The 11,427-nt window shown below is 43.1% G+C and overlaps 1 protein-coding gene across 4 annotated transcripts in view; it reads right to left on the reverse strand.

Annotated features, from left to right (window-relative positions):
* The window catches only part of NDFIP2 (Nedd4 family interacting protein 2), a 43,067-nt gene extending 42,448 nt beyond the window's left edge, over positions 1-619 (reverse strand). The window contains exon 1 of one of the 4 annotated variants that reach the window (XM_015851585.2): positions 474-618. In XM_015851585.2, the coding sequence (XP_015707071.1) occupies positions 474-509 (36 nt within the window). In that variant the 5' untranslated portion in view covers positions 510-618. Of the gene's footprint in view, positions 1-473 lie in introns of all 4 variants that reach the window. The other 3 variants (XM_015851588.2, XM_015851587.2, XM_015851586.2) reach the window with 3 other exon arrangements.
* Between the last annotated feature and the right edge of the window lie 10,808 nt (positions 620-11,427).

Here is an 11,427-nt window from a genome sequence, read left to right on the forward strand (position 1 = left end):
GACTTCAAAAGCCCTCACGTCCCAAACCGAGCGAGCTTCTGGGGGGGAATGAAGGAGCATTTACAAGGGACTCCGGGAGCCGCGTAGCGTTACAGGCTGACCCCGTTAAACCCCGGCTCCCGTGTGCCGGCACACACCGACCGCCGGATCCCCGCGCATCCCGCGACCCATCCCCACCAACCGCTCTCGAAGCGGAAGGCTGAAAGGCGCAGCCCGGCTCCCTCTGCCCCACCGGATCCCCGCACCAACTGCGCCGTGCGGAGGACAGAAGGCGGCCACAGAACCTCCGGGCAGCCCGGGGCCAAGCCCCGAAGACGAGTCCCCATCGGAAGGAGGGGAGGGGGCGGGCGGCGGCGGCTTTCCGCCCAGACGGGCCCCCCGAGGGCCTTATCCACGCACCGCCGTCAAAACGGGGAGAAAAAGAAAATGGTTGGAGAGCCGCTGTCCCCCACCACGCGAGCCCCGGCGCTTACCACTTGGTAGCGGCTGGCGGGCTGGTGGTGCTCCATCCCTGCCGCCGCCGAAGCTCCTTAGCTCCGCCGCTCGCCCTTCCCCCACCCGCACCACCGGAGCCGCCGCTGCCGCCGCCTCGGCCCTTCCCCCCACAGCGGAGCCTCCTCCGCTCCGCCCCCGCCCCGATGGGGCCGCGCAGCTCCGCCCCATCCCGCCCGCCTCCGTGACGCGCTGTCCCCACCTCACAGAGCTCGGCGGACGCGCATGCGAGGTGAATCGGTGAGAAGCTTTGAGTCATAGGATCCGAGAATAGAAACGTTAAGGTTGGAAAAGACCACTGAGAACATCTAGTCCAACCATCAGCCCGTCACCACCGTGCCCACTATGACCCTCAGTGCCACATCTTCATGTTTCTTGAACACCTCCAGGAATGGTGATTCCACCACCTCCCTGGGCAGCACATTCCAATGCCTGACCACTCTTTCTGAGAAGTTTTTCCTATGTACAACCTAAACCACAGCTTGAGGCTATTCCCCCTAGTGCTATCACTAGGTACCATGGGAGGAGAGGCCAACCCCCACATTGCCACAGCCTCCTTTCAGGGAGTTACAGGGAGAGATAAGGCCTCCCACTGAGTCACCTCTTCTCCAGGCTGAACAATCCCAGCTCCCTCAGCCACTCTCCATAAGACCTGTGCTCCAGACAGCTTTGCTGCACTTCTCTGGACACACTCCAGGATGTGACATATGTCATATGACATATGTTCAATGTCTTTCTTGAAGTAAGGGACACAAAACTGAGCACAGTACTCAAAGTCCAGACTCGCCAGTGCTGAGGAGAAGTGGACAATCATCTCCCTGCTCCTACTGGCAAAACTATCTCTGATACAGGCCAGGATGGCATTGGCCGCCTTGGACACCTAAGCACACTGATGACTTATGTTCAGCTACGCATGAACCAACACTCCCAGGTCCTTCTATGCAGCTTTCCAGCCACTCTGTCCCAAGCCTGTAGCATTGCATGGGGTTGTTGTGACCAAAGCACAGGACCTGGCACTTGGTCTTGTTGAACTTCATCCCATTGGCCTCAGCCCATTCATCCAACCTGTCCAGGTCCCTCTGTAGGGCCTTCCTGCCCTCAGGCAGATAGACACTTCCTGCCAACTTGGTGTCATCTGCAGGTTTACTGATGGTGCCTGGAATTCCCTTATCCAAATCATCAGTAAATATATTAAACAGGTCTGGCCCCAATACCAACTGCTAAGGAACACCATAAGTGACTGGTCATCAGATACATTTACCTCCATTCACCACCACTCTCTGGGCCTGGCCTTCTAGCCATATTTTTACCCAGGAAAGAGTACACCTGACCCTGCATGTGCATTTGCAGTAGGACAGAGAAGTGGAGTGCTCCAGGGCTGGAGTTTGGGCAGGGTGGGAGAAATGAAGCATCATGATGAAGTAGGGGGGCTGGACACACTGCGGACCAGCACAAGGCCTCACTTGTAGGCAGCTTGTGGCACACATGGCAGTCAGTAAACTACCTCAGCTGACCTGGTTTGGGAACGTGGGACCTGCAGTGCTCTGTTGCATATCTCACTGCTTTTCACAAGAGAACTTTATTGGGCATGGAAAGCCCTAGCAGACTGGAAACAAAGTTGGCAGAGAAAATAGGTTAGAATTGGATTAATGTTATTGTTGTCCTAGCAGGATTTCCTCCTTTTTCATCTATGCCTACACACATAATGAACATTTCTATGTTTAATTCTTCTCTCCTAAAAGGAACAGTTATTAGTAAAGTAGCAAAGGTCCCATTGGTTTTAAAAATAGTGTGCACAGAGTACTGTACAGTGCTTCTGTTATGTAATGTAAGGAAAATCTCCTAATTGTATTACCAGATTTCACGGCAAATGGAATTTAGACTGTTGATGTAATAGATTTAACTTCCCAAAAGTAAACTTCCAAAGTGTCCATGTCACATCTCTGACAGATCTATGCATTTTCAAAGTAGCAGTAGCTCCATATGTTTTATATAACCAATTGGTTCCAGAGTTTTTGACTGTTGCATTGTATTAATCTGTATTGCAAAGTATTCAGCAAGCACTAAAACAACTTTGTGTACATACTGAAGGAGAAACTTTTGCTTCAGAACAATTTGGACTTTGATGAACAAGTCCAATATCCAAATTCAGGCAAACCTCCATGAAATTTCAGACCTTTATGTGGGTTTAGATAGCCCCTTTAAGTAGGAAGATAACTTAAAGAAACCACTGGATTTAATTTCTCAGAAAGAAACATCAAGAGGACAGCTTGGTGTCCTTCATCTGTTCTTCTTTTCTAGGCAACACAGAGAATGCCAGAGCCATCCTTAACAGGACCACTAGGCTACATTTAGGGTTTCCTAGCTAAACATAGATTCTCAATTACATTGTCACCCTGCTTATTCAGTGTGTAGATGCATAAAGTCTTGCAGTCCTGGCCCTCGTGTATGTCCAAATGCCATGCAGATACAACTGAACAAGTTTTAAATGTAATTCCTGCAGCACAGAGCTCAGGGTGGGAAACATCTCAAATATTTGCCTTGGTTTAGGATGAATTTTGTAGTCTGTACCAATCTCTCTGTTGCCACAGCTATTTCCTATTAGTCACAGAGATGGTTTAAAACTAGTTCAGGTATATCCTGACAAGCTTGTCACAGCTGTCCAAATTATACTTTGTCAAAATCTGTAGCATGGTCAGAGCTCGACCTGACTCTGAGACTGCTTACATTAATTCCCTTTGCTGGCCATGAGCACAGTTAAAACAAGAAACTGTAGAAGTAAGAACAAGTTATCTGCCAAATATAGTTATGCTTAAATTCAGGAAGCCAACACTCATGGTAGCATTGGTGCAGCTTCTTCAGCATGTCTTGGTGGTTTTGTACATAATAATAATAATAATAATAATAATAATAATAATAATAATAATAATAAATGTCGCAGGGTGCCACTTTAGATTTTATTTATTTATTTATATTTTAAATAATTTTGTGGATGAAGATGTGGATCCAGAGGAAATTGTCCTGAGTCCATCAGTAGAGGCTGCTGCAGTGTATGATTGCCACTAAGAATGGGTTCCTAAAAATCCACGTAACCTGACACAAACTGAATGTTGCTGTGAAGAGTAAAAACAGAAGCTGAGTTTCACACAGGCAGCAGAGGAGGTTCTAGAAGTAAGCAAGAAGGATCTGCTAAGTTTCACCTCATCTGAGGTATGTGTGGTTCAAGAGAAGAATTACAGGAGTAAATATTTGACTGTGCAAAGTTGGATTTTTTTAATCTTTAAAACTAGTTTAAAATCTATGAGTTCATATCTTTTTAAAATAACTTAAATAAAATATAACCAGATGAATATTTGTATGTAACAAAAATACATCCCTGAATTAATTTCATTTTTGTTTTGTTTTTTAAATGTTATGGTACAGTTATTTCAGCATTTTTTCAGATACAGACGTGATGTTAAAACCCTAGTCTTGAAAATGCCTACTATGTGCTGTTACAGAAATAACGGTGTTTAAAGAAAATACCCAAATGGCTTTGAAGTTTCTATTTAACAAACAGAGCAGAATGGAATGTGCATAAGTCAGACAGAGTCAATAAAAGTGATGACAGAAAAGGAGAAATACGGAATAAAGAATGTAAATATATGACAAATTATGAAGTAATGGTAAACGTGGGAAAATGTCTCCTGTGAGAAAACATCGAACACAAAGTATCAACCCCAAACCTTGAGATATGATGAGAAAAAATGGAAGAAAAGGTAGGAAATACAGATAGCAATGCACTTTGTGTGCTGACGATCAATACGGCTGGATACTGTGAGAAGAAATCCACAGCTATTATGAAGTCCTATTTGGAGAAGATACGCCACTATCATGGCAATGCTTGTATTTTTTGTACTAGCAATCCAGTATGATTAAGTACAAAACAGTTTTTTCAGTGTGTTCCTTAGGAAATAGATTATTAAAATCTTTGTTCATCCAATAATCCAAAAGTTACTTTTCTAAAACTAATTCTCAGTCTCATCAGAATGAAGACTGTCTCCATGTTAAAACACATTGAATAGAATTGCACAAGACTAAGTACGTGATAAATCTAAGTGGAAAAGGCCTGGATATAGTCTGAAAATCATTTGGCTATACAGAGAGAACTGGAGAGGCTGAGGAATAGATACACAAGTAATTCCTTGCATTTGTAGTGCCAATGTTGCTTTGAAATATTAACTGCAATGCATGGTTTCTGTCCTGCAGAAACAGGAGGAAGCTGAATATATATTCACACTTAAGTTACTACAAGGTCAGTAAGTTTAATGTGTTGGCATTTCTCCTGGCACTTACAATACAATGCAAGAATCTGCTTGAAAAAGCTATGAAATGAATTTTTAATTACCAAAACAGTGCTAATGATTCAAATTAGATGCCCCATGACATCCTGTCCTGCACAGAACAGATAATGGTTTTGTTCTAGACAACATTTCCTTAGGTCACCATTATTTATGCTTCATGTATGCCCAGGTCTTGAGTAAGCTTTATGCCCAAATTGATTTTCTTCTATATAAAACAAAGCTTTACATAAATTATAAGCCTCTTGCATTAGGAACCACTATTTTATTCTGTTTTTAATATACCTGCATTAAAAAAATATACAGTTCTGCACTGTGGCTTTATGTAACACCAACTTTGCTTCCTTTGGAAGTAAGTCAAGAATAAAAACAAAAATATAGGATTACCATGTAATTAACTACCATATCATAAAGCAAATCTAGGCAGCTGCAGCACAAAGAATAAATTTTGCCTACAGCCTCATGCCTTGACTTTTCTCTTGGTAGACTATAAACAATCAGTATTTTGCAAAGCCCTTCAAAAGGCTTAGATGGGAGTTGAGTACAACTGCTTACTTCAACAAGCAACTTAACATAGAAAATCTTTTCTTTTACACTGGACTAGCAAGTTAGCAGTCAAACAACAGGTATTATTACAGTGTCAGAATGCATTGTACTGTTTTGATGAACCAGTGGCAGTCACCCAAAGTTTATACAGACACACCTCAGGAGCTAGTGATACTCAAACACAGAGTCACAGCTGCAATTGAAAATTCTCAAGTCTTCCCCATACTTGCTTTTCCAAAAGCAGGAAAAAAATGCCTAATACACTGAATCTGTGTAGAAGTATCTTTCCATGTCTGCACTGACTTAGGGCTGCAGTGGCAGAAAGTAAAACAGAACTTTGAGAAGTAATCTTCACTGTCATCTTCCACTGAAGCTGGCTTTTATTATTTATTGCAGAAGTGTCCAACCTTCTGGCTCTTCTGGGCCATGCTGAGTGAAGAGAAACTACAGGGCTACAGGCTGCTCTGAAAGTAATGCCTCCTATTTATTTCCACAAAAACTAAAACTGATATACAGACCACAATAACACTGAGCACATTTTCAGCTACAAAATGCTATTTTTTCCATCATAGCATTTTTCCACAACCATTAGCTACACATTTTCACCAGTAATGAACAAGAGCCTTCATGTTCTGCCTGTAAAAATCTGTACCAGCAGAGGTGACCCACTGTCACTTCTCTCACTGCTGAAGTGCACCACCCACCACCTCACTGTGATCACATTCACTGTTTGGTCTCCTCAGATGTTCATCAAACATAAGTGAACATCAGCGAGTGCTATTTTTTTTTGCATAGAGGAATTAAGTGACATATCTTCACCCTGTATCCACTTCTGTGTGAGATGTCATTGAATTATAGAATCACAGAATCATAGAATCAGAAGGTTGGAAAGGACCTACAAGATCATCTAGTCCAACCATCCTCCCATCACCTTTCCTACCACAAGCTACTAAACTGTGTCTAGTAGCTCCTCATCCAGACATCTCGTGAACACTGCCAGGGACGGTGACTTCACTACTTCCCTGGGCAGCCATTCAAGTGCCTGACCACTCTCTGAGAGAAAAAGTTTTTCCTTATGTCTAATCTAAATCTCCCCTGATACAATTGTGGCCATTTCCTTGGGTCTTGTTTGTTGCCTGGGAGAAGAGGCCAAAACCCTCCTCACCACTAACTCCATTCAGGAAATTGTAGAGTGCAATGAGGTCTCCCCCGAGCCTCCTCTTAGCTCCAGGCTAAGGAATCCCAGCTCCTTCAGCCACTCCACATAAGACTCATGCTCCAGACCACTCACCAGTTTTGTTGCCCTTCCCTAGACATGTTCCAGAGCCTCAATGTCTTTCCTGTAGTGAGGAGCCAAAATCTGAACACAATACTCGAGGTGTGGCCTCACCAGTGCTGAGTACAGGAGGACCTCCATGCTCCTGCTGGCCACACTACTTCTAATGCAGGTGAGGATGCCGTTGGCTCTCTTGGCCACCTAGGCACACTGTCGGCTCTTGTACAGCCAAGCATCAGCCAACACCCCCAGGTCCCTTTCCTCTTCACGGTCATCCAGCCACTCAGCCCCAAGCCTATAGTGCTGTGTGGGGTTACTGTGGCCAAAGTGCAGGACCTGGCATTTGGCCTTGTTGGACCTCATCCCATTCACCTCAGTCCAGCAATCCAGCAAGCTCATCTAGATATCTTTGAAGGGACTCCCTACCCTCAGGCAGATCGACACCACCCCCTAACTTGGTGTCATCTGCAAACTTACGGAGGGTACACTCAATCCCTTCATCTAGGTCATCAAGAAAGATATTAAACAAGATGGGCCCCAGTACCGACCCCTGGGGGACACTACTTGTAACGGTTTGCCAGCTGGACTTAATTCCATTAACTACTACCCTTGGGGCATGGCCCTCTAGTCAGTTCCTTACCCAAAGAAGGGTATACCCATCCAGGCCACAGGCAGCCAGTTTCCCCAGGGGAATACTGTAGGAGACCGTGTCAAAGGCTTTCTGAAGTCTAGGTAGATTACATCATCAGCCTTTCCCTCATCTACCAGTCTGGTCACCCAGTCATAGAAGGAGATGAGGTTGGTCAAGCATGACCTGCCTTTCATGAACCCATGCTGGCTGGGCCTGATCCCCTGGACACCACACACATGCTGTGTGATCTCACCCAAGATCATTTGCTCCATAACTTTCCCTGGTACTGGGGTCAGGATGATAGGCCTGTAGATCTCCTGATCCTCCTTACAGCCCTTTCTGTAGATGAGAGTCACATCTACAAACCACCAATCCTCTGGGACCTCCCCAGATAACCAGGAGCACTGGTAGATGGCTGAGTGACTTGGCAATCACCCCTGCCAGCTCCCTCAGCACCTGAGAGTGGAGCCCGTCCAGTTCCATGGATTTGTAACAGTTCAGATGGAGGAGCTCTTTTAACTATCTCCACCCGAATCACCAGGGGTTCATTCTATGTAGCATCCCAGACTTCCAGATCAGGACGAAAAGTGCCCTGAAGATAACTGATCTGTCTATTAAAAGCAGATGTAAAGAAGGCATTGAGGACCTCAGCCTTCTTACCTTCAGTGGCCATTGTGTCAGACTGCTCCTCTGCTGCCATCTGTCACACAGCAACAAAGTCTGGAATACTAGTGAGAAGATCCAGCCTCTACTGCCATACCATCAGCATCATGGGTCAACAAAATAACATAGGAGGCACTGCCTTCAGAGCAGCTCTCCTTAAATATACAGGTAATGTATTTAACGTAACAGAACTAATTTTAATTTCTATTATCTTTTTATTAAAATTTAGAAAAAGGAGCAACAAAACCACAAAACAGTGGGATGCATGACCTTGGGTCCACACATGGGTTGGACTGATTTATAGCATGTCTATAGCTTTGGGCATGGTATTTCAGCACTTCTATCAGTTTTGAAGCCAAAAGCAGTACTATGCTTGAGGGCTTTAAGTACTGCTGAGTTTAGATGTACTCTAATAAACTCAAAAGCTCAGTAAGCATTTGATTCTGCACAGGATTACATGAGTTCAGCTGAACTGAAGGAAGAACACTTATGCTAATATACTGTCAGCTGTCTTGCCTGGATTTATTCCATTAAAGAGAATTTAGTTCACCTAAATGTTGATGCTTCTGTTATGGATGTCAGCATCTGATCTAGATACTCAGACATTTCTTATAGTCAGTGAAGTAAAGCAGGCACTTTCAGTGTACAATTCTTCTCATTCTAAGTTAAATGTCTAAAATCAGTCAGTTGAATTGCCCTTAGTAAGAGCCTGTTTCTCATTCGTGACTACAAAGGCAGTCTCTGATGACTAGCTTAGTGGTAGTCGTTGATAAAATAGATCTACAGCATTTGATGAAATTAGTCTTACCTTACTGCCTATGTGCCAAAGAGCATATGAGGAAACACTTAATTCCCTCGTGCTTTTCGCCAAGGTTCTAAGTGTTGGATTCAGCACTGCATCAGTTAATTGGCTAAAACATAACCTTAATTGATAAGTCTTAATAATTGGAGAATAAATTATATAGATATTTACAGAACTAGACAGTTCTTGGACAGTTCGTTTCCTATCCCTGCCGACAAAATCTAAAGGTCCCAGATATCTAAAGGCACACTGTACAACATAAGGAACCCTTCCTTAAAGAGCTTGATCTTCACTGATTTTCTTTATTCACAAGTAGTGAGCTTAGGTGAAGATCAAGGATTATTCTGCTAAAAGGAGTATCAGCTCCGCACAGGTCTGTCAAGGACAAATGTTATACAAGGTAGGTAGAGAAACCTGACTGCTCTGTGCATTACAGAACCACTGAATCAGAATTGTGGAATTGCAAAACAGTTGAGCTTGCAAAGAACTTCTTGAAATCTCCTAATCTAACCTTCCTGCTCATGCAGGCTCACCTAGAGAATATTGCCCAAGACAATACTCAGTTGACTTTTGAGTATCTCCACAGGTGTAAACTCCACAGTCACTCTTGGCAACATGTCATGCTCACAGCAAGATAGGTTTGAATATCCCCGCAGTAAAAATATGTGCTTTTCAATATTTAGGAAACCTCAGAAATCGAATCTGCTTCCATTTGTGCCCACTGGCTCTTGTCCTGTCTGCAGGCCCCACTGAAAACAATCTGACAGCCTCTTCTTCATTCCCATCAAGTACTTATACACATTGATAAGATCTCTAAGCTTTCCCTTCTTCAGGCTGAACAGTTCAAGCACCCTGAATGTCAAAGAGCCAACAAGGAAAGGTATTCTCCTGGACAACATAAATACAGCTACAAAGAAGGGGAAACAGATCAGGAATGTGGAAGTCATGGGCAGCCTTGGCTGCGGTGATTATGTGATGGTGGTATTCAGAATCCCAAGAAAGGAAGTAGGACAGATGATCATCTGATTAGCTCTTAATATATATAATAGTAGCACCTTGTTGTAGTTTCTGTAGTTCATCCAATCTGATGCTGCAGCCTTCAAAGGCTTTGAAGTCTCCCTCTAAATGTATTAACTCCAAGCAGATATAATAGAGGTATTCCTGTTTACTTCTGGCTGGAAAGTTGATGAGAAAGCCACTTAAGAGGTAATTTTGCTCATCATGGAATAAGAGGGAGAAGACAAACAGGGAAAGGAAAACATCTAATTCTCAGCATAGGAGCCAACTCTTATCTACTTCTGGAACTACGTTCACATGCTAGCCATATTCTCTTGGAGGTAAAAAACTTGTGGGTATCAGTCAGCATGCTGGTTCTGCAGTATGTACACAATAGAAGCAAAAATCAGGTATGATTCTCAGGCAGAAGAGTGACTGTCGAAGGGTGGAGCTGAACAGTTCTGCAGGCCCTTCAGCTGTACAGCATGGCACATAAAGTGTTCCCATTAGCAATAAATGGCTGCAGGGTCTGTTCAGATGGCAACACATATCTTCAGACAGAGTTTATCTGGGCAAGTCTAGGCTAACATGGCGCTTGGTCTTGTTTTGTTTAGCTGTAACAACAGTAATCTGACATCCTTGATTTGTCCTTGCTTAGGTTTGTATAGTTGAATGGTGTTAGAATTGCACTTTTATATGTAATGGATATTAAAAGCGTGTAGTTTTCCTTTCTTTAATAAATTATGATGCTAGAAAAAGCAGCACGAAATACAGGCACGGGATGATAACTTGAGCCTTGAAAGTGCAGACACAGGATGATAACAGAGGCCCCCGGGTCATAGCTCAGCAGTAGTCAGCTACTGTCCATAAAAGGAATGCAACCTTGTGAGCTGGGTAAAACAACTCAATGATAAAAAAAAGTACATGGAACAGTTATGTGAAACATGTAATAAATATTGTACATAGAAGACCTAGATGTAATATAGAGTACTGTACCAATAAATAAGGAGCAAGTGGACTACAGCTAGTATATAATGATGACAAAAGACATACTCAAGAATGAGGAGGAAGAAACCTTCAACACCTTTAACATCATTGTGTTTCCAGAAACAAGGAGGAAGAATTCCCCAATGTTGCACTCTTTCCAATGAAGGGCATGAAGTTGGTGACTTGCCTTACTCCAGGACTGAAAACTTCAGCCTGAGGAGGTGACCTCTGTGTCATCCAAGTGACAACAGGAGGGTGAGCATGACAGAAAAGAACAATTACTAGAAAGTTTAGATATTATGGATATCCATCATGGGATAAGCTGTAATAGTTGGATGACTGCAACTACAACTGTATCTTTGTACCTGGACTAATAATTCTTTGATTAGACTGTCAAGACTTTAATTAGAATAGCAGTAAATTTCTATCTCCGCATAAAACACGTGACTCACCTAAACTGAATAAGTTACAGCACACCAAATTGGCAGGAGCAACCTAAGCTGTAATTTAAATAGGAGAAATTAGAAATAATTTTATAGAGAATGTGGGCAACCTAGATTATTAAAATTTAGTGCAAACGTTGACTGCATTGATTTGATTTTCTGAGATTGTAATGGTAATTTAGGCATTTAGCTCATATGTAGACAATTACATTCAGTCATTGTTTAAGCACCTCACTCTGAAAGTAATCTTT

The sequence above is a fragment of the Coturnix japonica genome, chromosome 1, assembly GCF_001577835.2.
Source record: "Coturnix japonica isolate 7356 chromosome 1, Coturnix japonica 2.1, whole genome shotgun sequence".
NCBI classification, from domain to species: Eukaryota; Metazoa; Chordata; class Aves; order Galliformes; family Phasianidae; genus Coturnix; species Coturnix japonica.